Source organism: Tyto alba, unplaced genomic scaffold, assembly GCF_018691265.1.
Source record: "Tyto alba isolate M040663 unplaced genomic scaffold, T.alba_DEE_v4.0 Super-Scaffold_20000042, whole genome shotgun sequence".
Lineage (NCBI taxonomy): Eukaryota > Metazoa > Chordata > Aves > Strigiformes > Tytonidae > Tyto > Tyto alba.
Genome location: NW_024881293.1, coordinates 7,077,379 through 7,103,577, shown reverse-complemented (window position 1 = coordinate 7,103,577; position 26,199 = coordinate 7,077,379). Strand labels below are relative to the sequence as shown.

General features: G+C 39.3%; 2 protein-coding genes across 11 annotated transcripts in view; one reads left to right on the top strand and one right to left on the bottom strand.

The window, feature by feature from the left end:
* GABRD (gamma-aminobutyric acid type A receptor subunit delta) overlaps nucleotides 1-26,199 on the bottom strand; it is a 115,023-nt gene that overhangs the window by 53,336 nt on the left and 35,488 nt on the right. The gene's annotated exons all lie outside the window — the stretch shown is intronic.
* The window catches only part of CFAP74 (cilia and flagella associated protein 74), a 90,560-nt gene that overhangs the window by 62,467 nt on the left and 1,894 nt on the right, over nucleotides 1-26,199 (top strand). For 7 of the 8 annotated variants that reach the window (XM_042794307.1, XM_042794303.1, XM_042794304.1 and 4 more), the window contains 21 exons: nucleotides 1,383-1,556; nucleotides 3,457-3,631; nucleotides 4,969-5,081; nucleotides 5,912-6,034; nucleotides 7,156-7,277; nucleotides 11,183-11,311; nucleotides 14,407-14,494; nucleotides 15,093-15,266; nucleotides 16,551-16,684; nucleotides 17,308-17,584; nucleotides 18,070-18,177; nucleotides 18,864-19,018; nucleotides 20,135-20,269; nucleotides 20,657-20,766; nucleotides 21,147-21,202; nucleotides 21,938-22,057; nucleotides 22,299-22,451; nucleotides 23,312-23,441; nucleotides 23,972-24,126; nucleotides 25,143-25,281; nucleotides 26,038-26,159. In XM_042794307.1, the coding sequence (XP_042650241.1) occupies nucleotides 1,383-1,556; nucleotides 3,457-3,631; nucleotides 4,969-5,081; nucleotides 5,912-6,034; nucleotides 7,156-7,277; nucleotides 11,183-11,311; nucleotides 14,407-14,494; nucleotides 15,093-15,266; nucleotides 16,551-16,684; nucleotides 17,308-17,584; nucleotides 18,070-18,177; nucleotides 18,864-19,018; nucleotides 20,135-20,269; nucleotides 20,657-20,766; nucleotides 21,147-21,202; nucleotides 21,938-22,057; nucleotides 22,299-22,451; nucleotides 23,312-23,441; nucleotides 23,972-24,126; nucleotides 25,143-25,281; nucleotides 26,038-26,159 (2,892 nt within the window). Of the gene's footprint in view, nucleotides 1-1,382; nucleotides 1,557-3,456; nucleotides 3,632-4,968; nucleotides 5,082-5,911; nucleotides 6,035-7,155; nucleotides 7,278-11,182; nucleotides 11,312-14,406; nucleotides 14,495-15,092; nucleotides 15,267-16,550; nucleotides 16,685-17,307; nucleotides 17,585-18,069; nucleotides 18,178-18,863; nucleotides 19,019-20,134; nucleotides 20,270-20,656; nucleotides 20,767-21,146; nucleotides 21,203-21,937; nucleotides 22,058-22,298; nucleotides 22,452-23,311; nucleotides 23,442-23,971; nucleotides 24,127-25,142; nucleotides 25,282-26,017; nucleotides 26,160-26,199 lie in introns of those variants that run through there. The other variant, XM_042794310.1, reaches the window with a different exon arrangement.

The window sequence follows — 26,199 nt, the reverse complement described above, 5'->3', positions numbered from 1 at the left end:
TACTTTTCTTACCATTAAGAGATGAAACTACAGGCAGCACTAACTTCTTTTAGATAATTTAACTTCCTGTGGGCTAACCTGAAGAAAGTATTTGGTAAAAGCAACAACTTGTTTTTTAAATTACTTCCTTCATAATTAAGAGCAATTTTGGCTTTACAGGACAAAATAAATTATAGATGAGAATGTAAAATGCGAGAGGAAAAAGACTATGCAAGGAGACACCCAGTATCAGAACAAGACTGGCAAATGCAAAATTTGGGATATACTGAGAATATACTTCATAATAAAAGTATTTAAAATAATTTTCAAAATGCTTTAGACATACGAATGTCTTCCTAGAGTCTGTAGTACTATGTTTCAGTAAACTGCATGAATAAGATTGCATGTAAAGTTTCTTTACTGGACTGCACATTGAAACTTTTGTGCACAGGGAAATGAATCAAGAATAATCTGTTACACGGAAAACAGAAGGGGGAAGTAACTGAACGGTAGTGTGCTACAGAAAAAGTATTTAAGGATGTGCTTAATTTTAAGTGCTTGTAGGAAGCTAGAATGATACCGCATCAAAATGACATACTTAAATCTGACTGTGGATAGGACTCTCTGATGGTTTTCAGTGAAAAGGCCTTGAAGATGAGAACACACAGTACAGTAGAAAGCTAGCACATTCATCTTTGATCAGAGGAGCAGTTTCCTTCACTGAGAGAACTCATACCATCGTGTGCTAATTACACGCAGGAACTCCTGTTCTTTATGCCCTGAAAGTGGGAAGAGTTCAGTTATAAGCAGGATACTAGCAAGCAACCAAGTTGTCTTTGCCTTTTTGATGCTTGAGCTTGAATTACAAGCCTTTTGTTATCATATACCCAGTTACAAAGTCATTAAAAATTCTCTATGAAGCACTGTATTACTTCTTAAACTGGTTGGAAACCATGGTAGCTCAAAGAAACAAGACAGGATGTGTTGTAAACTGGTATGCAGTCACTATATGATGTTAAATGCTACTTGCTTCTCAGCTTGGTGCTAGTGAAACTATTTTACTGTAACACTAGAGCAACAATATTGAATTGGTAAGTAAATATTACTTACTTGCAGCATAACTTCCTGAAGAGTTACACAGGCTGCTACTACTAACAGGTTTTAACCTGTTTTTTCCACTGTCATATAGTGAACTGAAATGCAAGTGGCTCAGTTTAACAAGACATTGTTTTAGTGAGTTGGCTTCTACAAAAAGGCAAGATACCCATAGTTCATGTCATTAGTTGGTACGCCTTTGAAATTATAAGAACTTTAAAGTCCTATTCTTGAAAAGGTGGATGCTCATTCAATTGACGTTACTGACTATCTAGGACAGTAGTAATTAATGGTTTATCTTCTCACAGCTGGCACTAGATAAAGAGCTCATTGACTTCGGCAGCCATGTGGTGGGAGAGACAATTTCACGCACCATCAACTTGACAAACAGTGGAGCTTTGGGAACAAGATTCAAAGTTCAGATGTCAGCAGGTGACAATAGAACACGCAGAGCAACAGCAAAATCTTCTCCTGGAAGAGTGGTAGGTTCAGAAGCATCTCCATAAATTGATAGAAACATTCCGCTTTGCACAGTGTGGTAGAATCATACAGAAACCTGGAACAGCTCAGGTAGGAAGGGACTTCGGAAGATCATCTGGTTCAACCTTTAGCAGTTTGTGTATGTTTGTGTTCACATATCTTAATGTGATCTGTTAAAGACCAAAATATGACAAGACAAATTTAAAAACAATTATTTTTGGGGGTAGGGAGGAAAACAACAATGCTAATTTTTTTGAACATTTTTGTCATTTATATCATGATACCTATTTTCTCCATGCCCATGAAAATCAGGAAAAAATACTTGAGTTAGGAAATTCAAACTCACTTAAAATCCCAGCTCCTGGACTTCTGAAAAATGCCAACTGTTGCAAAACTAGCAATAAAGTAATCAGAATTGGGAGCACTAGCCTGGGATCTTCCTTTAAAAATTCAGAGCTGTTTGTTTAAATTTCATATCAAAGGACAGTAACAGTTACTGACAAGCTGTTGTTGCAAGGGAAGAAGTGGTCTTAGATGGACTAAGTATTACATGGGGGGCTGTTGCCTGAAAACTATAATAATAAATAGTATTAAAGGAATTGAAGGAAGATCTCTGGAATCAGTAGTGGAATGAATGCAAATGATTGTAATGCTGGGCTTGTGGAATGTCCTGGGTGGAAATGAAACAGAGACTGTTGAAGAAACGTACCAAAACTCAGACGCTTGGTGCAGAGCTGACAGAACGTGTGGTGTTAGACCTGATAGTGATTGCTCCTACAGCTGCCAGTTTCAAAGTTGACAGAACACTGAGGAATCCTAACAGCTGTACTCCTCCATGTAGCAGATAATTTTAAGTGAAAAACACTTCCAAAGAAAGCATGCATACAACCATCTTTGCATGTGTCAGCACTGTGGGGCAGATTTTTGAGAAGACTGAACAGCTTAAGTCTGAAGATGAACTTGTTCCTTTTCTAAAGAAGTTGTGGATTTTACTCTTAAGGTGAAGAGATCTTCAGATTAAAAACCAGAATTTAAAAAAAGAAAACCAAAAGCAACCAACCACCCATTGTAGTAGGAACTTCTGCTTTGTAGTTCCTGTGTTGAAGAATATCATTATTGTAAATGTTCCTTTTCCCTCAGGTGTTGTATTGGTACTACCCACAAATGGGTAGATTTCACAGGTCCTTCACCAGAGACATCACTACCAGGTTGCGTATCTTTGTGCCTGCGTGTTCTTGTAAACGCAGTGCAGATACTTCATCTTTTTTCAGTCAGTGCGGTCTTGAATTTCTTTGACTGTTGAAAAGCAATTGACTCAGATGGTTTTCAAAATTCTCTACTTGATGATCTAACCCATTCTTAAATTCTAAGAGAAGGGCTGACCTCTCTTTTGAAACACTACATTCAGTAGTATGTACAGTGAAACTGCTGAGCTGTTCATCAGGGTTTTCAACTCTCATATTATCCTTACAATAAAAGCATGGTTCAGATAAACAATTTGTGAACTAACACAATCTGTATCCCTGGTTTTCCTTCTGAATTCTGTCTTTTGTAGGTGTGTAATAAACAGAAAACTAGTTTTAGCAGACTTAGTTTTGACATAGAACTGTCTGTGTTTCCTCTAAAAATATTTTAGTTCTGTTAATGGTAAAATAACTGACACTATATTGCGTTGTTCCCATTATATTATTTACCTGGTTTGGGCAGCCAGCAAAAATAAAATCTGCTCACTGATAAAGGTCTAGTAGAGTGTGCAGTTTTTAGAAAGTGCAACACATTTATCCACATTAAACAGTTGCAAGAAAACACAAGTCCGATTTGTAACTGCTTGATAAAATTGGAGCTGGTGCAAGCTAGATGAACAGGCACAGTAGGAAATACTTTTTCTGTGTTTTCTAATAGGTTACTCAACATTTCAGCGACTGTGCCCCTGAAAAGAAAGTCAGCAATAATCCTGTGGCATCTGTGGTAGAAAAGAAGGAACAAGTTTGTCCTGACCATAGTGAAGAAGTGACCTGCTGTGTGGCTCAGGTGGAGCAGCAGAGGACTGAGACAAGCCTGAGCAGTAGATCCACAGGTAAGATGACTTGAGAAAACTGACAGTGCCATTTCCCAGGCTGTGTTTTTCGTTTATAGAGTTCCTTGTAATGAACTCTGCAATTCAGTTTGCAAAGTTACGCAGTAAATTAAGTAGTTCATCATTCTAGTAGTAATGTTCTAATTCTTTATATGCTGCCTCACAAAAAGTTACTAAAAATAATGTACTGACACTATTATATCAAGCAGCAGAGAATCTCACTTCTCATTAGCGATCAACAATTCAGTCTCAGAAGAATACAGAAACCAACTAGCTTACAGAAACTGCAAAATTGTTATCATCATTCTTGTCTCAGCAACTGAATAGCAACTTCTCAGAATAGAAATCCACATGACAGGTTTATTTTTATAGTCTGTAATTCTAGGAACAAGGAAGCAGAAAGATGAACCTCCTCAGACATTTTCCATCTCATTCCTAATGTTTACTATGTGCTTAATAAAATCCAATCATGTAGAAGAAAGACTTTCCTAATTTCTTTATTATCTGTGTTCTTTAACATTTCTTCTGGATATTGATAATTTTGTGTGCAGGAAACTAAAAGTTCCATGAGAAGGTTGAGGGTGGTTTTTCTTTTTAAATCTGGGGTCTGTATTGTGAGATGGAGTGTCTCCATAAATCATGGTAGCTGTCTCCACAGAACACATACCTGTCAAGGATGTTTTCAGAACTTAAAAAAAAAAAAAAAAAAAAAAAAATTTTTTTTTCTTTGGCACATCAGCACATCTCATGACACCTTGATTTTTTTTTTCCTGGTTATTGTGGAGCATATGGTTGCCACTTGATTACTGCCATACAGTCCAGAGTCAGCTTTGTCTCTCTCGTGATGCATTAGTTTAAGACACTTTGAAGTCCTAGTGGGAGACTCTTTAACTAAAAGGCACTTTTTATTGCAGTTGTTTTCAAAAGAAAGTGAAGCAGCACTTGCACTTGCTTTACAGGCCCTCCTGACTGCATTACTCTGTCCCACTGAAATTGTTCCTAAAGCCCAGTTCATGCTTTCAGCTGAATTTGCATTCCTTGATGTAACAATCCCCAATGTATTATCCTACTGAAACAGTAATATTGTTACTCTGTAGTGGAAAGATCAGGTGTGCAAGGTAGACTTCTGGACTAGGGCAAAGTTGTATGGCCAAAGAGAAGTTTCCTTCTAGACATTTTTATTTCCTCATCATTGGTATACATGATTGTATTTGCAATATTAACCAAAATCAATGTACTTCTGCTTTGTTTGATATTTTTGTTGAGTGAATAGATGTACACATCCAGCATTTTGTGGGGTTCTTATCTGTGTTTGTGTTTTGGTTTTTTTTTCCCAGAACAACTTGGTCAAGACGTATTAAATTCCAGATCAGATCTAGACACAGACAATGCACATAATTTAGTGGAACTTTCTCCTGAAGAAACACCAGTTGAAATTATGCTTGGAAAGGTAATGAATATCCTGAGATACAGACAAGACTTTCACTAGTCTAAGCCTACATCAAATAAGTTGCTTTGTTTCTGATAGGAAAACGCGTAAGAATTTCAAGCCCACTGGACTTCACTGTATCACAGTTAATTCTTAAAATGAAATTATGTCACACATTTGCCCTTTCTTTTGATCTATAAAGTCTTAATTGAGCTGAAAGATTTTTGTATACGTTTTCCACAATTTAACTCTTTTTTTTCTTTCTTTTCTTGTCATACTTTTTTTCTGCTGTGTCGTTCTGTGGTTATACAAAATCTAGTGACAACACAAAAGATGGGGTAATAAAAATGTCTAGGAAATGTCAGATTTGAAAAAATCTGGGTATGAAAGCCCAGATACTAGTTCATAATAGCACTTAAAGCTTCTACCTATGCGTACAAAAGGCAGGTAGACTTAATGCTGCCATCAGTAGAGCAGATCTTTGAATGGTAGCCCAAGACAGCTTCCCCATGTTTTAATTATGTATTCACCAATATATGATGGAAGCACTTGGGTAAATGACGTTATCTAGCTGTCATACGCAGTCTTGCAGTAAAAGGAGACTCGCAGTAAGAGTCTGACTATGCCTGGTTGTGAAACCACGTGTCATGCCAAGTCTTTTCCCCACAGTAAACCTCCTAGGGAGCTGCTGATACTGATTTTTCCCTTGCATAGTGCATTTAATCTAGTCACAAAGTAGGTGTAGAAGAGTGTATAGTGGGAATATATAGTGCTTCTTTATTTCAATACAATGTATAGCTAACTACAATGATACAGTAATTTTCATTAAAAACATATTACTTCTTGTTTAGGTTACTGAAGGTGAAATTGGACCCTTCAGCTCAGTCAAGCTTCAGGTTATATTTGTCCCAGCTATCCCTGGGGATGTGCGGGCAGAGTTTGTGATCATGTTTGACCATTCAGACTGCGAACCAGTGAGTGATTTTGTGCAAGACTTGCTTCAAAACATTGTAGAAAAAGAGCTTAAAATCCTCCTACTTCTGCTTTCACAAAAATTAAGAGAGCTCGGAATCCTGTATTCGAGGAGGTAGAGGACAGTTGTGTTTATGAACATTGTAAGAAATAATAGTGAGGTACCATGTGATTGTGTATTACATGGTTTGATGGTAAATGATTTAATAAATCATGGCCCTTCTTTCTAATGCAGTAGGCTTATTAAACCTGTTGATTCTCCTAAAGTTCTATGCAAATAATTGTGATGTTCCCATTTTATCAGACTTCCTATTGGAAAACATCTGATGTCCTGGAAACAAATACGGAAGTATCCTTCTCTATTTGCTACCCACGTAGTTTATTTTCTTTCTGATATATCAGAATTGGAATTATTTAGGACGCGGTAGTGAAACTGATGCGTGAAAGCTGGAAGAGATGACAACTTTAGTTACCACTTCATCATATTTTGATTCTACACTTCACTAGAAGCCAAATTCTGCCTGGGAACAGTTCAGAGAAGCTTGCCAAAAAAATAAGGAAAAACTTCCAAGAAGCTCAGTAGGCCAGTCTTGGCTCTCCCCGTGGTCTACAGATGGAGTAGTCTGCAAAAGGAACTGCAGATGCTGACTGAGGGCTCCTGTGGGTACCCTCACTTTCAGGGACATTTCATCCAAGTCTCAGCTGTGTGGTTACTGGTGTCGGAACTAAGGTCATTATAGGGAGCAAAGCACTTGCTGCCATTACTGTATTTCCTTGCTGGCTAAGCAAGCTGCAGGCTCTTGAGCTTCTGAATTATGACACATTCATTTAAGCTAGGTGCACTTCAATATTTTATTTCAATATCATGGGCAGCATGCTATTCTTTCGTGTTCTCTGTCAAAGAATCAAAACCAAAGTATAATTCTTTTTTCTGCTGGGACACCATATCATCTAGGTTTTATTTTACAAATTACTTTCATATCTTTGCCTAATTAAAGAACCTGGTGCAATATGAATAATAAAATATTTTACTCAGTAGTTTATGGCAGAATTTTTTTCTCTGTCTAGATCAATAAGAATTTGAGACTAACAATAATTACACTCTTGATTTATGTGTTAACAGTTGTGCTTTAGTGCCATTGGAGTTTCGATTGATGTGCCGGTTTGGGTGCCCAATCCCAATGTTGATTTAAAGATCTGTATGTATGACCGACTTTATCAGGATTGTGTTGTTGTTCGAAGCAGGTGAGCTACCTTTTCATTATCAGCTTCCTTCTATAGCTAAATAATGAGATCTTAGTTCACTAGGTGATGTCTTGAGGTTCCACTGTGCCAGGCCCCTCTTGTCTTCATAGGAAGCTGAAGAACAGTTTGGTTTTTGACTTGGCATTTCAGGAGGACATCCTGATTACAAGCCCTCTGAGTTCCACACTGCTGAGGAGATTGGACTTGGGTGTCCTTCTGTCCCAGATTCCCAAGAACAGCTGTAGCAATGAAGTATCTGGGTTAATACATGCCTTTCCACTCTAAAAAGATTCCCCGTGCTGTGCCTGTTGTGTGGTGTAACAGAAAAGTCCACAGAGAATAGCAACCCCCCAGTTTCATCATGTTGAATTTGCACACTAAACATTAGGGAGTTAAATGTGCCTGAGTGCACATTGGGTATAATGATTCAGCCAGGAAATTTTATGAAAGAATATTTTGTTGTTTATCCACTGGTTTACCTTTAATTAAAGTCCATGGGAGACTTATGGTCTAGAAGCCAGCCTCATCCCAGCTGTTTTACTGAGGTTGATCACAAGGCTTGCCAGACTTGAGACATGATGCTGGATAAATCATGTCAGTCCTTTTGCATTTACTATAAAATTGAAGGGTACAACTTTTTCCTAACCCATATAGGCCTTAAGCACTGCACTGGGGTGACCAAATAGCAATTTACAGAGGGCAAAAAATATCTGGGTGTTTCTGTAGTCCAAGTCAGTAATGTCTGAAGACTGGTTCTGTTTGCACTGTAATATAAAGAGAGTGGTTACATAAACTTTTACTCTCTTAATTGTCTTCAGGTGCTGGGTGTCTTCCCTCTACCTAATACAGTCACTATTGAATGCTTATTTTAATTATTTGCATTTCTTAGATTCTATTTAAATAGGATTGGGGTGGGTTTGTGGGAGGGTGGGGGAGAGTTGGTTCTGTAGAAGGCATCCATTCTAAACCTCTTACCAGAATTATAGACTGCAGAGATTCTTCACAGTTGGAAAGAAATGAGTAAAGCTGTTATCTCAGAAATTCAGCTTGCAGATATGACAAGCACAAGTTGTTATGTAAGTGATTTTACTTGGTCTAGATAACCCAGGGATAAAACTTACAAGTATAGAAGGAGAATAACTCTTCTAATGAAAAGTTAAGATTTCAAGGGGATCCCAAAGACAGAAGCTGTCAGACTGCTTAGGGCAAAACTTCTTAACTGAGGGAAAAATCCTGTTGACCCTTTGCCAAGTTTTACTAAATTAAGAGCACCTAATATGTATTATACTGTCCTTAGTACCTTCACAAATGAAATCTTTGATTTATTACTCAATTCTCCATAGTTGGGAAAAATTTTCTTTGTTTTACAGTCATTTGGGCTGAAATTCAAAGTACTTTGTATGCGGGAGTATCATGTCTCAGCTTTTTATGCTGCAAAAGGAGATAGATTTCATCAATTAGATGTGGTGCCTGAGAAGGTTCTTTAGCAGTTACTGAAATTTTTCTGTAGCCTGTATCAGAATGAGGATTCCTTATTGTTACATGGTACGTGTCAAACCACTTCTCAAACAGAGAATTCATTTCAACTGCTGAAAATAACTATAAATTACTCTCAGTCAAGAACAGTTTCTTACGTTAGACTAGTAAGTAGCTGTATTTTAATTGCAGTAGTGAAAAACTGGGGAAGGGTAATCTTGCTAAGGTCTGTGGTCTGGAACCACACACAGACAAAGGATCCAGAGCCAAGGACAATTATCAGATGAGCAAAGAAGCCTCCAAACTGCTGTCAACATACAACCAAAGATAATAGTTTGTTACAACAGCTTTACGTGTCAACTGCGTATAAGCTAGAGAGTTACCTCAGTGCTGTCTGAACTAATGCTCACTGCAACCTTTCACTGCAGGAGACCCAGTGTAAGATCACCCCAGCCCAGCCGAAATGGCTGCTTGTGTAACCGCTGGGGAAATGCCTTAACCAGCAAAAACTAAAGCTGGTAGATGTGAAATCTTACTAGCATAACTTCTAGAACACAGATTTTTTTAATTAAATGGTAATTAGTTACTTAAATAATCCTGCTATTCAGGAATATTCTTACAAATTTCTGCTTCAATCCGTAACTAGTTATAGGAGGGGAAAAAAAATTACCTAAAACTTGTAGCGAGAGAATTTGCTAGATTTTGGGGGCAAAATCTGACCCAGACTGGAGGGAGCTGGCATGTTAGAATAGCTTTTCGTTCACCACCAGTACACACAAATGTCTGACAGAAGCAGAGCAGAAAGAACTTGCCTGTGTCTTATTGCTGCTGCAGTCTATGACGTTATAGTCTATAGCATAAGGAGAAGATCCAGTCTTCAATTTAGACAGCTCTGACACTTAAGTGCCCCAGCAGGTGCTGTAGAATTGCAAAATGTTACTTAATGATGGTTTTGTTTTGTTTTTGTTCTGGTCACATAGAATCCGGTAATCAGAAAACATAAATAAGCAGCATAAAGGGTGAAAGCGTCTTACCAGAATCTTGTCCAATATAAATCACTTTGAAAAGTAATTTCTTTGGCAGGTTATAATCTGCACTGATTTAATGAAGTAGTATATAGTTCCCTTAGACTGTCAACAGTCAGAAATCATTCCAGGCTCCCAGTACCACATGCTGTAGCTGTTGATTTAGAGCAGACCATCTGGACTGACAGCTTGTAAACCAGTCCAAGAGAAGGAAAATGACAAGCTGAAATATTTGTAATTTGCTTGGCAATTTTGTACTTTGACATCAAATTCCAAAGCAGGGTATGGTCTGTGGCTATCACTGTATTATAATATGGCCAGAATTCGGTAAACAGGGAGATGCTTCTTAGCTTACAGTACACTGTTCATAGGGCAAATTGATCACGGGTTTTAGCAGAGGAACTGGCAACACCAGCTTAGCCCTGCTATGCCTTTTAGCCCTGGAGAATCTCTGCTGGTACAGGAGAAGTTACAAGAGATCAGTGAATTCACATCTATGTAAAAGAGGTCACCACAGTTTTGGAGGAAAACCCAAAAGCAGCAGCACTCTCATGGCATTGCTGGCATAAGACATTCCCCAGCAGCACCAAGTCTGAGGGGTTTTTCCTGCCTGTACAGGCTTAATTTTTGATATTGAATATTTTGAGATAATTATGATGATAATGAGGATGAATGGAATTCAGAAACTAGGTACGCGTTGATGTTTTAGGTGTATTCTGCTCTTTCAGGTTCATTCTCTTGATTCTCCTGACTATAAGCTGGGACATTAAGTGTTTGCTAGCGACTTAAGCAGCATCCAGGTATCCTTGGCCCCACTTAGGGGTCGCTGGTCTTCATTTTTCTGTTTCTCAAACAGAATAACAGGTTTTTCTGTGCTGCATCCCACCCACCACCAATTGTTACATAACCTAGATCCAGCAGTACAAGACAAATACTCCTTTTCCATCTTGAGTGGGTTCTGAGCTGCAGCTAGGACCAATTAGGTGTCTTAAACATTATGTGTCATTCTTATTGATTCACATAGAGGGAATGTATGTTAGGAGCAAATAATTAGCTGATATTTCACAATAGTTTAACTGTGACTTTCCTGTGACCTGACTTAGCACTGTACTGTGCTCTGATAATTATGTTCTGATCAGCTGTGTATATTGCTTGAAATACCTAGGTTTACTTACAGCACTTCCAAAATCTTGTTTTCTATACTTAAAAGAGAATACAACTGTGTGATTTTGTTGTATCAGTTTTACATGCCCATCATTTTCAAAGGAAGCTTGGAATTGTTAGAATTATAATGTAGAGACGCAAGGGTGGGGGTGGGGGGGAGCAAACTGCAAGAGCAAATGTTGCTGAGGTGGCAGCACGGGTGCCCTGAAAGCCACCTAAGCATGTCTGATCTGTTTGCAGAGCAAAAGTCGCATTGCGTTTGAAGTTTGAAGTATGCAAAGAATTGAGTAAGCACGTGGAGCTACTTCCAAAAACAAGTTACATTCAAGCTCAGTCATCCTTCAGTGTGCAACTGAAGTTTCTGCCCAGGTAACCTAACAACATGAATCTTTTCAGTATTTAAGACAATGTCTGTAGGAGGCTGTCAGTGGAAAACCTGAGCAGGCCAAAGTTTTTTCTCCTTTCACACTGTAGCAGGCTGGACTTAACGCTGCTAGTGTCAGTGCAGTCCTAGTCTCCCCCCCCTCTCCATTTTAAAAGCTGCCAGATGCTCAAGGAGGAAATGAACTTGGATCACATACCTGTGAGGAAATGCTTTTCCTGTGGTGACAGCAGCAGTGTGAAAATCTTAGCAGTTGCATTCCTGGTAGGCTGCTCCCATTTCTGTGGGGAAGCTATTCTTAGACAAGAGAGAGGTTATCTGGGCAGGTGGCTACTTCATGGATCACTGATTAAATAATTTCTGGACAAGAACTCCTGTGCTTGCTAATTAAGGTAAGAATGGTTGGGCTTCCTGTTCATATCCCTCCTACCCATGTACCTTTTTCTCCAAAACATGAATGTCTTGATCTTTAATTTCATGTGGCATTTTATATAACATCTTCTAAGATGCTAAAAACCTTACCCCAGCAAGTTTCTCTTCTCTGTTTCATGATACACTGACATGCGCAAACATAACTCAGTTACAGGAAACAAACAATTCCAGTTTTCAGAAATGTAAATTCAAGGGCTCTTGTTGACTACTGTTAATTTTATTTACCTTGTCATTGCCATCCTAAATAATTTAGCAGGACATTTCTTTTCAGATATGAATTATGTAGATCTTGGTTCTGGTGTTCGGCCAAATACTTCAGCGGCTTCTGCACCAATTGGTGCTGCAAACCTGCTGCTTTTTTCAGACAGGTTATCTAGTCCCACTGTTGTAAGTTTATTTGGATTTTCACTGATGTGCTCAGCACTTCTGGATTCGAAATTGAGGGTCTAATCACAGATTTTGAAATTTTCACGAGGTTAATATTCAAAGAACTGAAAGTATTTACAGTTCTTCCAACATCTCAAATCCTATCAGATTACAACAGTAACCATTATTATGACATTTTTCAGTTCCTTAACTTTAGATGCTGTAAAGCACTGTTACACTTACTGAGTGGATAGAAGCATAGCTTGGATTTAGGACACTAATCTTCCTTTGAAAAATGGGGAAGCTTCAGGAAGGAGATTTGATGAGATTAAGGCATTTCTGACACACAAGTATCTGGCTGTTTCACCATACAGATCAGGTTTAAAAGACCTAACGCACAAGGGAGTGTGTGTAGGACAGAGAAAGACGAGCCTGCTACAAGCTGATGTGAAGTACTGAGCTAGTGACACATCTCATGGATTTAGTATTATAAGCGTGGTTTTCTCAGGGAAAGGATTATCTATATTAAAAGAAACAGAAAAGTAAAAAAAAAAAACCACTCATTCAGCAATTCTAAGTGAACAGATAGATGACTGAGTGCTCGGGAAGCTCTCCTGAGAATTCTGGGCACACTGAAATGCTGGGTCAGATGTTACAATACTCATAACTTTCTGGGTGTTTGAAACAGACATTTTCTGTTTATTTGAAGGCAAGTTCTCTAATCTGCTGACTTTCAGAATTCCCAAATACCACATATTTTAGTTTTTCTGTATTTGGAACTAGTCCTGCAGATGCTGGCAGTCTAAACTGATTTGTCTTTTATGCTTCTCTTTAATTGCTTTTAAGCATGAAGATGCCATTTTCAGAGACCTATCTGAAGGATTTCAGGATCTTTTCCCCAAGGCATAACAGCTAATTTAGAATCCATCACTGTCTATGTACAGTTACAATTATCTTTTTTTCCCCTCTGGATTATTTTGTAATACATGAATTTCTCCTGCTGTTCTAATGTCTTGTGACAAAGTGAAGGCTGATACTTTATTCCTGCCTTGCATTTAACTCCAGTTCCTGTCTTTAAAGTCAGCAATACCTTTGAAGATCACCTTGTAAAGTCACAGTTCAGACTTGCAAAATAACAGCCAGCAAGATTTCAGATCACCATGGTGACTGAGTGGGTGCTATTTATTCATTAACTATTTTTTAAATATGTTAAAAACTTGCATGTAATTCCAGTAGTAGTAGTAGGAACGTTATCGCTGTGGAGACCTAAGAACAGGAAGCAATTCACTCTGATGCTGTAAGACACTATAAATAGACCAGCAGAGCTAAAAATGCTAAAGCTTTTGTATTGTCTTGGCTTGAAGCTTTAAATTGAGCTTATGATAGCAAGATGCTTCAGCTACAGAAAACCTGCATATTTCTCATAAATTACCAGTCTGGTATATAATCAGACACTATTGGTGTTCAAGTTTTTTTCACTTTATTTATGTCTCTGTGCTTTGTGATAAAACTGGTTCTGCCTCAAACTGGCTGGTAATTAATGAACATCAGTGTCAAAGGGAAACAATTGCTTAGGTTGGATAGGTTACAGGCTGTGGTTGCAGCAAAGATGCAGGAGTCTTGTATTCTAAAGTAAGCTTTAAATTTATCAGAATTTTAAATGACTGGATAGCATTTTAAAAAAGGATAAATGGATGCAGACTTCTGTAAATAACTCCCTTAAACTCCTGTCTGTCCAAAATCCTGTCTTTAATGCTGGATTTTTACTTTTATTTAACATACAAGGTCGGTTATTCTAACTTCTTTGCTAGATAGCCTTGTAATCTGCGCATACCTGCTTGGAGCAGATGGCCTGGAGGTATGCCATTCTGTAGGAAATCTGGCAAGTCCATAATATTTCTGATCTGACTGCATCTTCTTTTTCTTGGTCAGAAGGTGGAACTTCGTAGGTCACTACTTTTTGATTGGCATTTCCTTCCACCATTTTCCTAATACTCGCATATATCTCGCATATAAGATTTTAGTTAGACTTCACTTTAGTGAAGCATTGGAGCTGATGCTTAACCAGCTGTATATGTGAATACTCCTGTTTGAGCATGAATACTGTGTTAAGATATTAAAAGCTGTGAATAATAAAAATTTTAGACCTTAGGTGACACACTGTTTGCTTTTTGTGTTTTGTTCTGTTTTTGCTCAGAAATACATCCATCAAAAGTTTATTATTCCCTTTACCTAAAAAGCAGTCAGAATATTTTTATGAAACTGAATGTATTTTGATTTTTAGGCACTCTCTTCCTGAAGATGCAGGGAGATATTTTAATGAAGAGACAGAAGTTCTGGAAGTTCCAATGACAATACTAATTGTGGAAAAGGTTAGTGATTTTTATTATGCTGGTTATCAGACTGACAATAGGTGTAAGTTATTTTAGTGAACGTTCACTTAATTACACCTAATTTTAGACTAGTTCTTTACTAGTTGAAGTCCTGTGATAATAGTAAAAGGTGCTTAAAGTGGTAACACAGATTTGATAGTTTCTTCTGGTCAGCATGTTTACACAACAGAAAGTTAAATCCTTTCTAGTTAGTGCTCATCTACTCCTTCGTAGTTTATTTTGTAACAGAGAGTTATCAGATCCCACAGCACAATCTTTATATTCTGATTTGTACTGCAGATGTAGTATTTTCTTAGGGTTTACCTTTCCTGGAGATGCAGGTGTGATTCCATTCTAGCACATTTTGAGATACAGATATTTTAAAAAGTTGCTTATCAGAGACATTTTCTGTTGCTTATTTTTGGAGAACAATGAGGCTGAAGTTCAAGATAGATATGTTACATTTACATGGAATTGACAAGGAGTGGAGTAGAACAACTTTTTTGCAGTTATCTGTTTGGATGATGTTTCACTTAAATCTTGTCCTTACAATGCTACAGGTGGAGGTTCTTACCCTGTGCTCTTGCATTTGTTTCAGGCTAAAAAAGTTAATTTTACTGTCCATGCAATTGTTACTACTTCAGATCTGGAAATCAGTCCAGCACAAATCAATTTTGGATACTGCACAATCTATGAAGCTGTACAGGCCAATGTTGTGCTAACAAACAAATCCATCTTGCCACAAGAGTTTGGATTTGTGGGGCTTCCAGAGGTATGTATTTATCCCGCACTCACCTCTTCTTGTATCAAAATATATTTCATTATTATTCAAACATGTTTCAATGTGAGTATAAATATATCATAACTGTTTCTTGCAAACGCATGGAAATATTTCTGCCTGCGGCACTGCGGAAACACACAGATTAGTTCTGGTACTGGCTGGTGCAATTTCAGTTTATTGTACCCTCTGCATTTTCCAAGCAGTATGAACATCTTTGAGATTTTACTGCTGTCACCTACATAACATTATTAGGCTAACTTTATCCTTTTAGAATACCTATTTTTTACTCCAAGAACAAGTCTTGTACTTATACTTAGCTTATACTACTAAACAAAACAGGCTTAGGGTTGTTGCTTTGGCCTCGAGGCTGAGGAATATCGCACAGTTTGCATCCAAATGCCTAAACACTGTGTCTCTAAAGCAGGATGGCCATGTCCAAACTGCTTAGTGGGAACCATCCCCCGAGGCATGCCTAGGTATTTTCTGACTGTAAGTTGATGTAGAAGCTAAATTAATCACAGGAGCTGCCAGTTTCATGTGGGCTAGGTCTGCTGAATTATTTTCTTTTGCAAAAAGTTAGCTGTTCAAGCTTCATAATAGCATGATCACAGTGTGAAATGGTTTGGCATATTGGAGTCGGAGCTGGAGGAACCTGACATTTAATTAAGCATTCTCCCTTTCTCTGCTGTTTTAGGGATTATATTCAAGGAGTTAGCTAAAAGAAGTTGGACTCTTCAGCTTTGTTAAAGCTTTACTTCACAGAATGTGTTTCATGACTAGTTTATGTGATGGGGAGACATTCTTGAATCATCATCAACTCATAAACACAAACAAATATACATTTGTAGATACTAAACTAGTACTTGTCACTATGGTATCTGCGCCTCATACAGGAATAAGCTCTTCAAAGGTACAAGGGGAACTCTTGAGATTGTTATCATACTTCAGTAGTTGTCTATGAAGAGTAAATAAACATCATTAGAGAAAGGTGATTACCATAGATGGCAAGAAGCTGGGGAGGAGATTCTACTGTAGTCTGAGTTAATGGATTTAATGCCTTTCAGGTTACTTTGCGATTAGAAATCTGCGTATAAATCAGACACTACTCAGTAACTCAGATGAAGGCTTCTCACTGGAAGGTTTCTGTTTTACTGACATTTGTACATTTAATAACATTTCTTTTCTTGCCAGTAGTGTCTTACTTCAATATTTTGACAATTTAACTAATAATTTCTTACTTTAATAACAATAATTTCTTATCCTGCCATTTTGAAGTTTGTTGAAATTCAACCTAATGATGGACTTGGAATTCTTCTTCCCCTTGAAAGCCTGACACTGGACATAATCTTTAAAGCTAATAAGGCAAAAGAATACAGCTTTGAACTAACCTGCAAGTCAGAGATTAACAGGTATGTTAAGAAACTGACTGAGTAGTGGGGAATCTAGGATTCTAAATCACACTGGATTTCCACCGTTAAGCTGGTTCAGAAATTAAATCTTTGCCTACTCTGAAGAGGTAAGGCTGGGCTAGAAATGTGAGGCAGGTGAGAATTCTCCAGTTGATAAGGGTTGCTCAATGCCTGTTAGTGTCACTCATCATTTACGCATCTGTCTTCACTGAGGTGACTTTTCCTATCCCACCTGAAATTTATCCTTGTCACATATCCAAGCTGCAGACTTGCCCCAGGTCATCTTAACTTGCAATGTTCTGCTTGCTTTTTCAGAAGAATTACTGAAGGGTTTTTTTTGTAAAAGTGCTTTGTACATTAAGCTAATGCTACTAAAATAATGATGGCATAAACTTTGATTTGACTCGATGTGTTTTCATAAGTTCACAGAGGAAGAATTCAAGTAGGGACTCTAGCCAATTGTGCATTAAAAATAGATAGTATTATTGTTCATCTTCAGGCAAAATTCCCATTGCAAGCTTGAAATTCTGCTTAAATAGGGACTACAGGATTAGTTCCCTATTTTCCGGGCTGATTAAGAGACTATTTTATGCTGAGACAATTTATCATGTGTTTATTTTTAGACAATTCAAGCTGTCATGCAAAGCAGTTGGAGTCCACCCACCTCTTGAATTGTCTCATTCCTTAGTTCAGTTTGCTGCAACAGCTTTAAATGGTGTGTCTACAGCAACACTGTATGTGATGAATACCCACGTGAGTGTCAACCACTTGACTCACACTGTCCCAAGAATTGGCAATGGGGAAGCTGCCCCCGTTGGACCCACTTCGTTTGAATTCCATGTGCCAGAGGACTGTCCAGTGACAATTACCCCTTCTGTTGGAACTGTGTTGCCTGGGAAGGTAAATTCACTTTAAACATCTAAGTATTCTGCCAAATCTTTTGATCATCTACATCCCTACAAACGCTGCCACTTATAAATAAATCTCAAATGTAAATTATTATTAGAATAGCTCGAATAGTTCTATATTGTTTGAAATAATGTTTTAAATCCGACATGAGGGGTTACCCATCTAATCTGGTTAATGCTCTGTGGGAGCTTTTACCCCGAATGTTATTTCCCCAGTGTTGTCATTAGGATTTATTTGAAGAATGTTTAAATTTCAAAAATACTGGTCATGTAAAATGAGCCCATTGTAACACAGTGGACTTCAAAAAACCTGCAGGTGACCTTATCCTTAGGATTATCTTACTCACTTGGAAAAAAATGTATTTTATTTGTTAATTTTTTGCTGTCATATACATGCTGCTATTGAGCTTGGTAGGTGTAACACATGTTTGAGGGCTGAATTCTGCCTATCGTTCTCGTGTATGCTCTCACTCCCAGAAAAGCTTGATTCAAGTGTCCTTCAGACCAGCACTGTCGGATCAGCTAATCAGAGAAGAGGCAGATCGGAGGCTTTGGAGAGCAGCTGCGACAGGGGCAGAAATACAAGTAAGGAATGCTAAGAACTAGCACATGCTGTTGGTCTGATATTCCAGATACTTGTTTCTCTGGATGGTATTTTTATCATAAAATTATTTGCATATTAATGAAGCCCAAACCCATGATCCATGTAAGACCTGCCTATGAAGGACAAGAGTGTGACATGACGCTACTGTTGCACTTCCTGTGTAGACTGTTCACTGAGCAGTAATTTAGTTCCATGCTAACAATTTCAAAAGAATTCCTAGAGGATTTTCTTGCAAATGCTAACTGCAAGTACTCTTTAAAAAACTGAAGTTTCTACACTTGCAGATTTAGCACATACATGGACTTCATATGCAGTGCTGTGGGCCAAATAATTTATGTGAGCACTTATGGTTGTCTTATGAGATAAATAGGTAAAATGCCCATGAGAGATAGTCTTTTTCTCATCTGCTCCAATAGGGGAACTCTTCTTTTAAGATGGGGTAAAATATGTCCATTTCAACTTAACGTTACACTATTAGAAATGTACGAAATACCCACCCTGTCTCTGGCTTGTCACCCTAATCCTACTGCTGTTTCCTTGGCTCACGCACTCTGTCACCTCTGTGGCTCTGCACCCCTGGGCCAGGGACTGTGTCTGTACACTGATGTCTGCATTGGTTACCAGTGATCATCCTCAGTGGATAATGTCTTTGTGTGTGTATTTGCAGAAAAGGAAGAAAGATGAAAAAAAAGAGGGAAAGAAATCAAACATTTCCATTACCAGGCAGCAGTCTTCCAAACAGCTTGTAGGGGATGGAGGCAGTAAGCACCTGACCTCTCTGTGTAGTTCTGAACAACCAAACTCCAAGGAGTTAAAGCCCGAGTAAGTCAGCAAAAGGGTCTTGTACTACATAGACAGCATTCTTTTTATAAGTGGTTTAATAAATCTATTAAAACCTATAGGTAGTCAAGAAAGCAAACTGTAGAGAAGAAATAGCTTTAGCTATGTTGCAAAGGCAGTTTCCAAAATTAGTCCTGCTTTTAAGCCACACAGCTGTAGCCTCTCGTGTAAAGCAAAGAATCCCTTTATGCATCAGAGGGATTGAAGACATCAAAGAATATATCAGAAAGCAGGAGATGTGGCTGTATGGGTAAATTTGGCTGAACCAACGAGGGTGTTATTTTAAATGGCAACTAGAAAGCTGAACTTAGTTACCAAAAGAAACTACTACTAATAGACCTTTTCTGAATAGGTCTAACAGCTGAATACATTCAATATTCAATACATTTAATTTACAATATGTGTCCCTCAGTGAGAATTAACATCAACAGCATGTGCTGTCTAGAAATTTGGATACTTAGATGCAAAATCTGATAATTGAGGTCCCTTGTTTAGCATGTAATTCAACTTTATAGAACCACACTTCTGCCTAATCTGAGGAATTTAGAAGTGTTTGAAAGCAAATACACACTTAAACACCAGGCATGTGGCTGTTCTGGGCATTAGAGATTTTTGACTAAAATCCCATGTTCATTGCAATCCATTAATTATAACTTTTAAATACTTCCAGTAAAGGTCATAAAAATAACATCTGTATTTGAAAACTCCCATTATGAAGTATTGCTTGGCATGTTGCATTACAGAAATGTGATCTTGTGTGTTTACATATCATTGAAATGATGGAAATACTGGAAGACACTAGAATACTTAATGTATTCAGCATAAGGAAATTGTACTGAGGATTTTGCCATCTTCAGTGTAACATTTATTAACCGGGTTCATAATTTTTATTCTCTTTTGGCGAGAAGCAAACCTCTGACTAGGGTGGGTCCATTACTGTGCATCAAGTCAGCCACTTAGTTTCACTGTTACGTTCAATTTTGAATGTATGACTAAGAAGCAGTAAAAACATACAGTTCAGTAGATAGCGATTTGATTTTTTTTTTTTTTTTTTCCTTGCTGTCTCACTAAGATGGTTCTTATTTCTGGATTTTCTAGTTCTGATGCTTATATGGCAGCCCAGGCTTTCCTGCTGAGGAATTTCAGTGGGAGGTTTGAAAAATACATCATACCATGCTTTGTTGCAAGTGGCTGTATCGATGAAATGAACGGCTCTGAAAACCTAAGCTGCAGGTATTTGCAATTCATGGTAGTTCAGGAATTTGAGCGGGAAGTGGTGGGCATGTGAGTTTATTCATTTGGGGAGGAAATTAGTTTTCTGATGTTAATTACTTCATGGTTCAGTGGTTGAAACTCATGCTTACAACCCACTAGTTAGATAAGAATCAAACACATGGAATCAAAGCAGCGTAAAGAATAACTGTATGAAAGTTTTAAGCCAGATGTAGTTTAGCTTTCCACTTAGGCATGCACAAAAGGTCAGCCACCAAAAATTATGTATTGTTTAATAATACCAAACTAATGCTGTCCTGTGATATGAACAGAGTAAGATCAGATTTCTGACAATAGTTTTTATCTCAGTATGGTCCAAGAGCAAATATCCTTTTCCTATCTCTCTAGCCCTTACAACACTTTGTATCTGGAGTTGCACTGTCCAGCTGTAGCACCATCTGTTGTGGTGACTTCAGATAATGGAGAAAACACAGTCAATTTTGGTGATGTTGCAGTAGGTATGACATCTGAATTCAGGTTTTGAATTTTTTCTCTCTGATGTTAACTTCTTCTGAGCATAGTTTTGCACTTTTTTACATTGTTCAGTTGATTTTCAAAAGTCAGTATGGAAATTAACCCTGTAATAGGTACTTAGGTGGAAAATTAGGAGCCTGTCTGACCAACTGAGTCATGTAAAAAGCAGACTCGATCCCAAAATGGAATCAGAAGCTCTGCAAGTGACTGGCCAAAATTGGAAGTATTTTGGTGAGTTTTGACTAGTGTATTAGTCATAGAAATGGAATGAATGCTTGGCCCAGGTAGAAGTGTGAGTAAAAAGGAGGGATGGTAGTGCATGAGTGAGCATCATCACTTTTTGAAATATTTTCATTCCTGTCAGGCCACAGAACATTTAAGCGAATTACAATACAAAATATCGCCCCGGAGAAGATGGAAGTATCCTTGTTTGGAATGTGTAAATTAATCTACCGCTCAGCTTCTGTTTGATTTGACTCTTTTTCTGTAGGAGGAACTGTTTGACACTAAAGCAAGTAGGAGGTAGCAGATTTCAGACTTAATACCCATCTTTCACAGTGAGGCAGGAGGTGATGTGAAGAATATATTGGAGGAGCCTAGGTGACCTACTGGAAACCTAATTCCATTCCACCCTTTTAACTGGAAATAGTTCTGCATAGAGCCAAACTTGAGAAGCACTTAATCTCTTTCTAAAGAGTATAAGGTACCGATGACAAAGCTAGTTTCAGTACAATGTGACGTACATGTAAAGCAGAACCAACAACTCAATTTTTGCACAGTGCTTCTCTGAATTTCTGAATACCCTGTAAGAAGAGGCTACTGCACTGGCTTGGCTGGGTTAAGCTGTGTGGGATAACACAGGAGGAGGCGTGTCCCGGATCTTAGGGTGTTAAAGACCCATTCCAGGCAAAATCTGAAAATGGAGCTGTATGGAGATCTTGTTAACTGGAAAAGGACCTTGCAGCTATTTGAATTTTATCGGGAAAAAAAAAAAAAAGGATTAATTATTCTTTCCTCTGAGTTAGCTATGTCTGGAAAAGCTTACAGATGGTTACTTTATACATCTTTGATCTGAAAAATACTTAGAATCTGTTCTTAGATCTTTTTCCCCAATCTTTGTTTATAAACCTTTTTCCTTGAGTTGCACTACTTCAGCTAGGATTCTCAGTTCTGAATCCCAATGGTCCCTTCCTGTTGGTCAGACCAGTTGGAATGCTTGAGCCAGGTGAAAGTAAAACCCTCATCATCTCTTTTTCTCCAAATGAGAATAAATGGGTGAGTAAGAGATACAACAGTAATGGGGAAAAAGAGGAGAGCCTGTGTAATAATGACATGTTACTGCCTGGGATGAGGCTGTATGATAGTAAGAAAGGCTGTGCTGCCTGTGCACAGCCCCTCCCAACTTATGGATCTTCGTCTATGCACTAAATCCAGAAGTTCTGTAATAATGGCCTGTTTGTGGAGTGGGAGACATTTTCCTTCTGCAAATGGGCTAACACAGATATCCTCTTGGCAGTTTTTTGGAGCGCTGGACATCCGGACGGCAAAAACCAATCTAACCCTCAGGATCAGTGGTCACGGGGTGACACCATCAATTGTTTGCTCTGTGGAAGAAGTACTCGATATGGGATACGTCATAGCCAGAGAGAAGGTGACTTCCACGTTCAAGGTAAATCCCTATAAGCTGAACTGGAAAGCACATCGGCAATTTTTGCAAGGAGGAAGAGGAGTTCTGTGGTTTCTAGTCTGGCAGAACGTAAGGCTGAGTGGCAAAGTGTAGGCAGAAGAACATAGCTTTAAAAGCACGTCTGGCAGAGTGATTTGGTGCTGAGGCAGCTTCAGGCCAAAGGTAACAAAGCTGTGCGGGAGGATCCTGTTAGCTGCTGCCATCCTGCCTGCAGCCTACACAAAACCAGAGAGATCCAGTACCTTCTGCAGAAGAAAAAAGAGAAACGATCTGTGTGGTCTTCTCTGTAGATCCAGCCAGTCTGCAGAGGGATGTGAAGTCAGAAATGGCTTTGCTTTTCCCAGTGTTAGAAATATTTGCACTCCTCTATTCTGTCCGTTACTGCTCTCACAGTTGAGGCCGCCCTGCGCCCATACAGAGCAGTGACAGAGGTACATGGGGGCAATGCAGAACTGGTCCTACAGAGAGCACTTGAGGCTCTGCCGTGGTGCAGTCCAGGGAAGTTTAGCCCGTTCACTCATTCACGTACTGTGAAATCCCACAGACTCAGAAACAGATCAAGATCTGGGCATAAGTTTTCTCCTCTCAGACTTTATCCAGGGATGTCAGTAACCAAAATAAACTACTTGCCACAGGATGCTTAGGAGGAGCCCAGTCCCTGCTGTTGGGGTGGGGGCTGACATGGCACGTTGTGGGTAGCAGTAACGTGTTCTTGCCGTGGCACCTGGTACACAGAGGTGCCCTAAGGCAGCAAAATCAGCCAGTTCGCAAACTCTGGATCCTCCAGGCTTCAGAATCGATTTTCTTGATAACAATGCTGTTGTGTGAATTACTGTCATCAGATACAGAACACTTCCACGCTGACCCTGCGATACTCCATGCAACTAGATTCACTTTCACCAACAAGGCACAAAGATCAGCAGAGACTTCCATCCTTTATTACGTCCCCTTCGCAAAGAACAGAGTTTGTTGGTAAACTTGTTTTTTGATTTTTTTCTTTTCTTTTCTTTCCTTTGTTAGACTCACAAAAGTACAAAGCAGCATTACTTTGTCCTGTTAGATCTACATAGCTGTCAACACCTGGGGCATCACATCACTGAACCTGAAGACAGAATTCTGTTTCCCCAGTAGGAGCTGTACTAATTCTTTCAGTATGGGTAGCTGTAGATTTATGCAGCCTGAACAACTATCCACAAGTAGAGATACAAGTGTTTGAATCTAAATAGTAATTCCATATTAAAGGTTACATTTAGGGATGTCCATCTCTGTAAAATCACGTTAGAATATAGGAAGGGGTTGGTGATGATGCTTCAGTTCCACTAGAGATGAATTAATTCAACTGATGCATTTATCTGGTATTTCTAACACCCTGTTTTGCTGCAAAACCATCTATCAGGTCTTATTTATTTGTTGTTCCAACAAAAATTAAATGGGTTTAAAATATATGAAAAAGTAAAATAGAGCTGTCCTTTCTTATTTGTATCCTCATTTTTATTTACCAGGAACACAGAACTACAATGGCTTAAGTGTGTTCAGCATCTTTCCAGCAGAAGGAGAAATGGGTGCTGGAAAGAGTCAGGATTTTACTGTTACTTTCAGTCCTGATCATGAAAGTCTGTACTATTCTGACCGCCTCAAGGTTGTGCTCTTTGGCAAGGTGAGACAATCAAGATACCTGGATTATGAAATCAAAGTCTAAATACAACCTACAGTGTATTTTATCAGCATGGGTCTTGGTAGGAGTTCCAACTAATTATAGCTAGTGGACAGCATTTGTAGGCAGAAAAATTTATTAGATGAACTGATGTAGGTAGGAGGGGGCAGGTTTGGGGCCCACTGACTTCCTCTCAGGTTTTAAATATTCAGTTACTAATTCATAATAGTGATTTGGGATTCAGTCCTGCCTTCTGCCCAGCTGGGTGCACTGGGCAGGCGGGGGGCGGCGGGAGCTCGGGTGCTGCCGCGCTGCTGAGCACAGCTCCGGTTGGGTTCTCTGCCAGGAGCATTTAGTGGCAGCAGGGAGTGGAGCTACACCTGCACGGTGCAAATGCGCCGGTGCACGAGCACCAGGGAGCTGCTGCTGCAGGGGCTCAGCGAGAGGAAGGAGGTGTTTCCATCTGTAGAGCAGCAGTGGAGCCGAGACGGAGCCCAAGCAGGGCTGGCAGGTGGCTTTACTGTTCCAACAGAGAGCTACCAAAAGTTAATGAAGGGTGCCAACTAATGACGGTCAGCAGGCACTGCAAACAGCAGGAGCAGGCGGTGAGCAGCTAAGTACTGCTTCTCTCCTTGCAAGTTCTGTATCTCCAGTCTGTCTTTGGAATTGTGGTTACAAATGCAAATCAGAGTGAGCTGAAGGTGACTGGAGCCTGGTCCTAGTTCACAAGCTTTAGCCATGTTTCGTGGCAGGTATGTTTTACCTCAGTGGTGTTAGTGTAAATAGTTTGCCCGGTCCCCTCCTGAGGCACAGGGCCCAGGAATGAAAGGGGGTTTCAAACAGAAGGGCCTGAGCAGACAAGGAGAAGGTGTAGGATGTCCACATCAGAGTGCGGGGCCTCTGAGCAGGAGATACAAGAATTTATTGCCAGGCAGATGATGTAAGAGCTCCCGTGCAGCCCAGGCTGTCAGCTGGGCACCTGAGCTGCCGCGGCAGTGGAAGTGTTCCTGTCTCCCCAGCACACCGCCCGCGTGACGCGCCTGAAGGGCGCAGCCAGAGAGCACCTGATGTTTGTGGAGGGGGGGGTTCCCCTCGACGTGCCTGTGGAGTCCCTGGCTGTGACGTCACCCGTGTCCGCGCGGGAATTGCCAGCAGGAGGTGATGTGCTACCACTTTATTACAGAATAGTGAGTGATAAGACTCAGGCATGTCCCTCATCCTTTGGGAAAAAGTAAATGAAAGGTACCTTCTCCAGAATCAGAAGAAATAAGCAGTATGGTATAGCCTGTATTTGTAATGCAAAATGCAGGAAACTTTCAAGGCAAGATTTTATCTTAATTTTGACATGGTTATGTCTTAATGATGATCTTCTATCTTTGCAGCTTACCTTGCAAAAAATTATTACAGTTTAATACTACAACAAAGTATTAAGATGTATTTGCTTTCTGCCACATCTCTGGCTTGTGTTATTAAATGTTTGTAAAATTATTTCATATATAACAGCATATCCTGGACCCTCCCTATTGTGCTGTTCTGAAACAGACACACTTTCAGGGGTTTGAATTTATCCTTCCTTAAGTTCTTTGGACAGGATCTGTGTTGAGAGACAGCACCTAAGGTCCTGAGCTGTAAATAAATCCAAGCACACACCATACACAAGTAGGAATACAGTACACACAACGCCATAGGGCTAAAAACCAAGCATGGAACTTGATAGTTAATAATTACAGTTTGCAATTGCAAATTACGCAAAACCTCACTAACTGTGTAAGAGGGATCTCCTTCTCTGTGTCAACTCGTGAATTTGCTACAACATCACCTTCTTTTGAACCATCCTGGTGTTAATTTATGCTTGTTCCGAACTGATAATCGCCCAGTTTTGACTGTCTCAAAGTTTGACTAGTGTTTGTTTAGAGCTGCAAGAACCAGTGAAGTCCATTCTCCTCGTTCTGGAGTACAGCGAGGGGCAGAGTGCACCGGCGACGGCAGAACTGATTGTTGGAGCAATCCAGACAGCTCAGTTCGCATCCAAGAAGGTGAAAAAATCGCACAGTCTTATGACACATGACGTAAGAA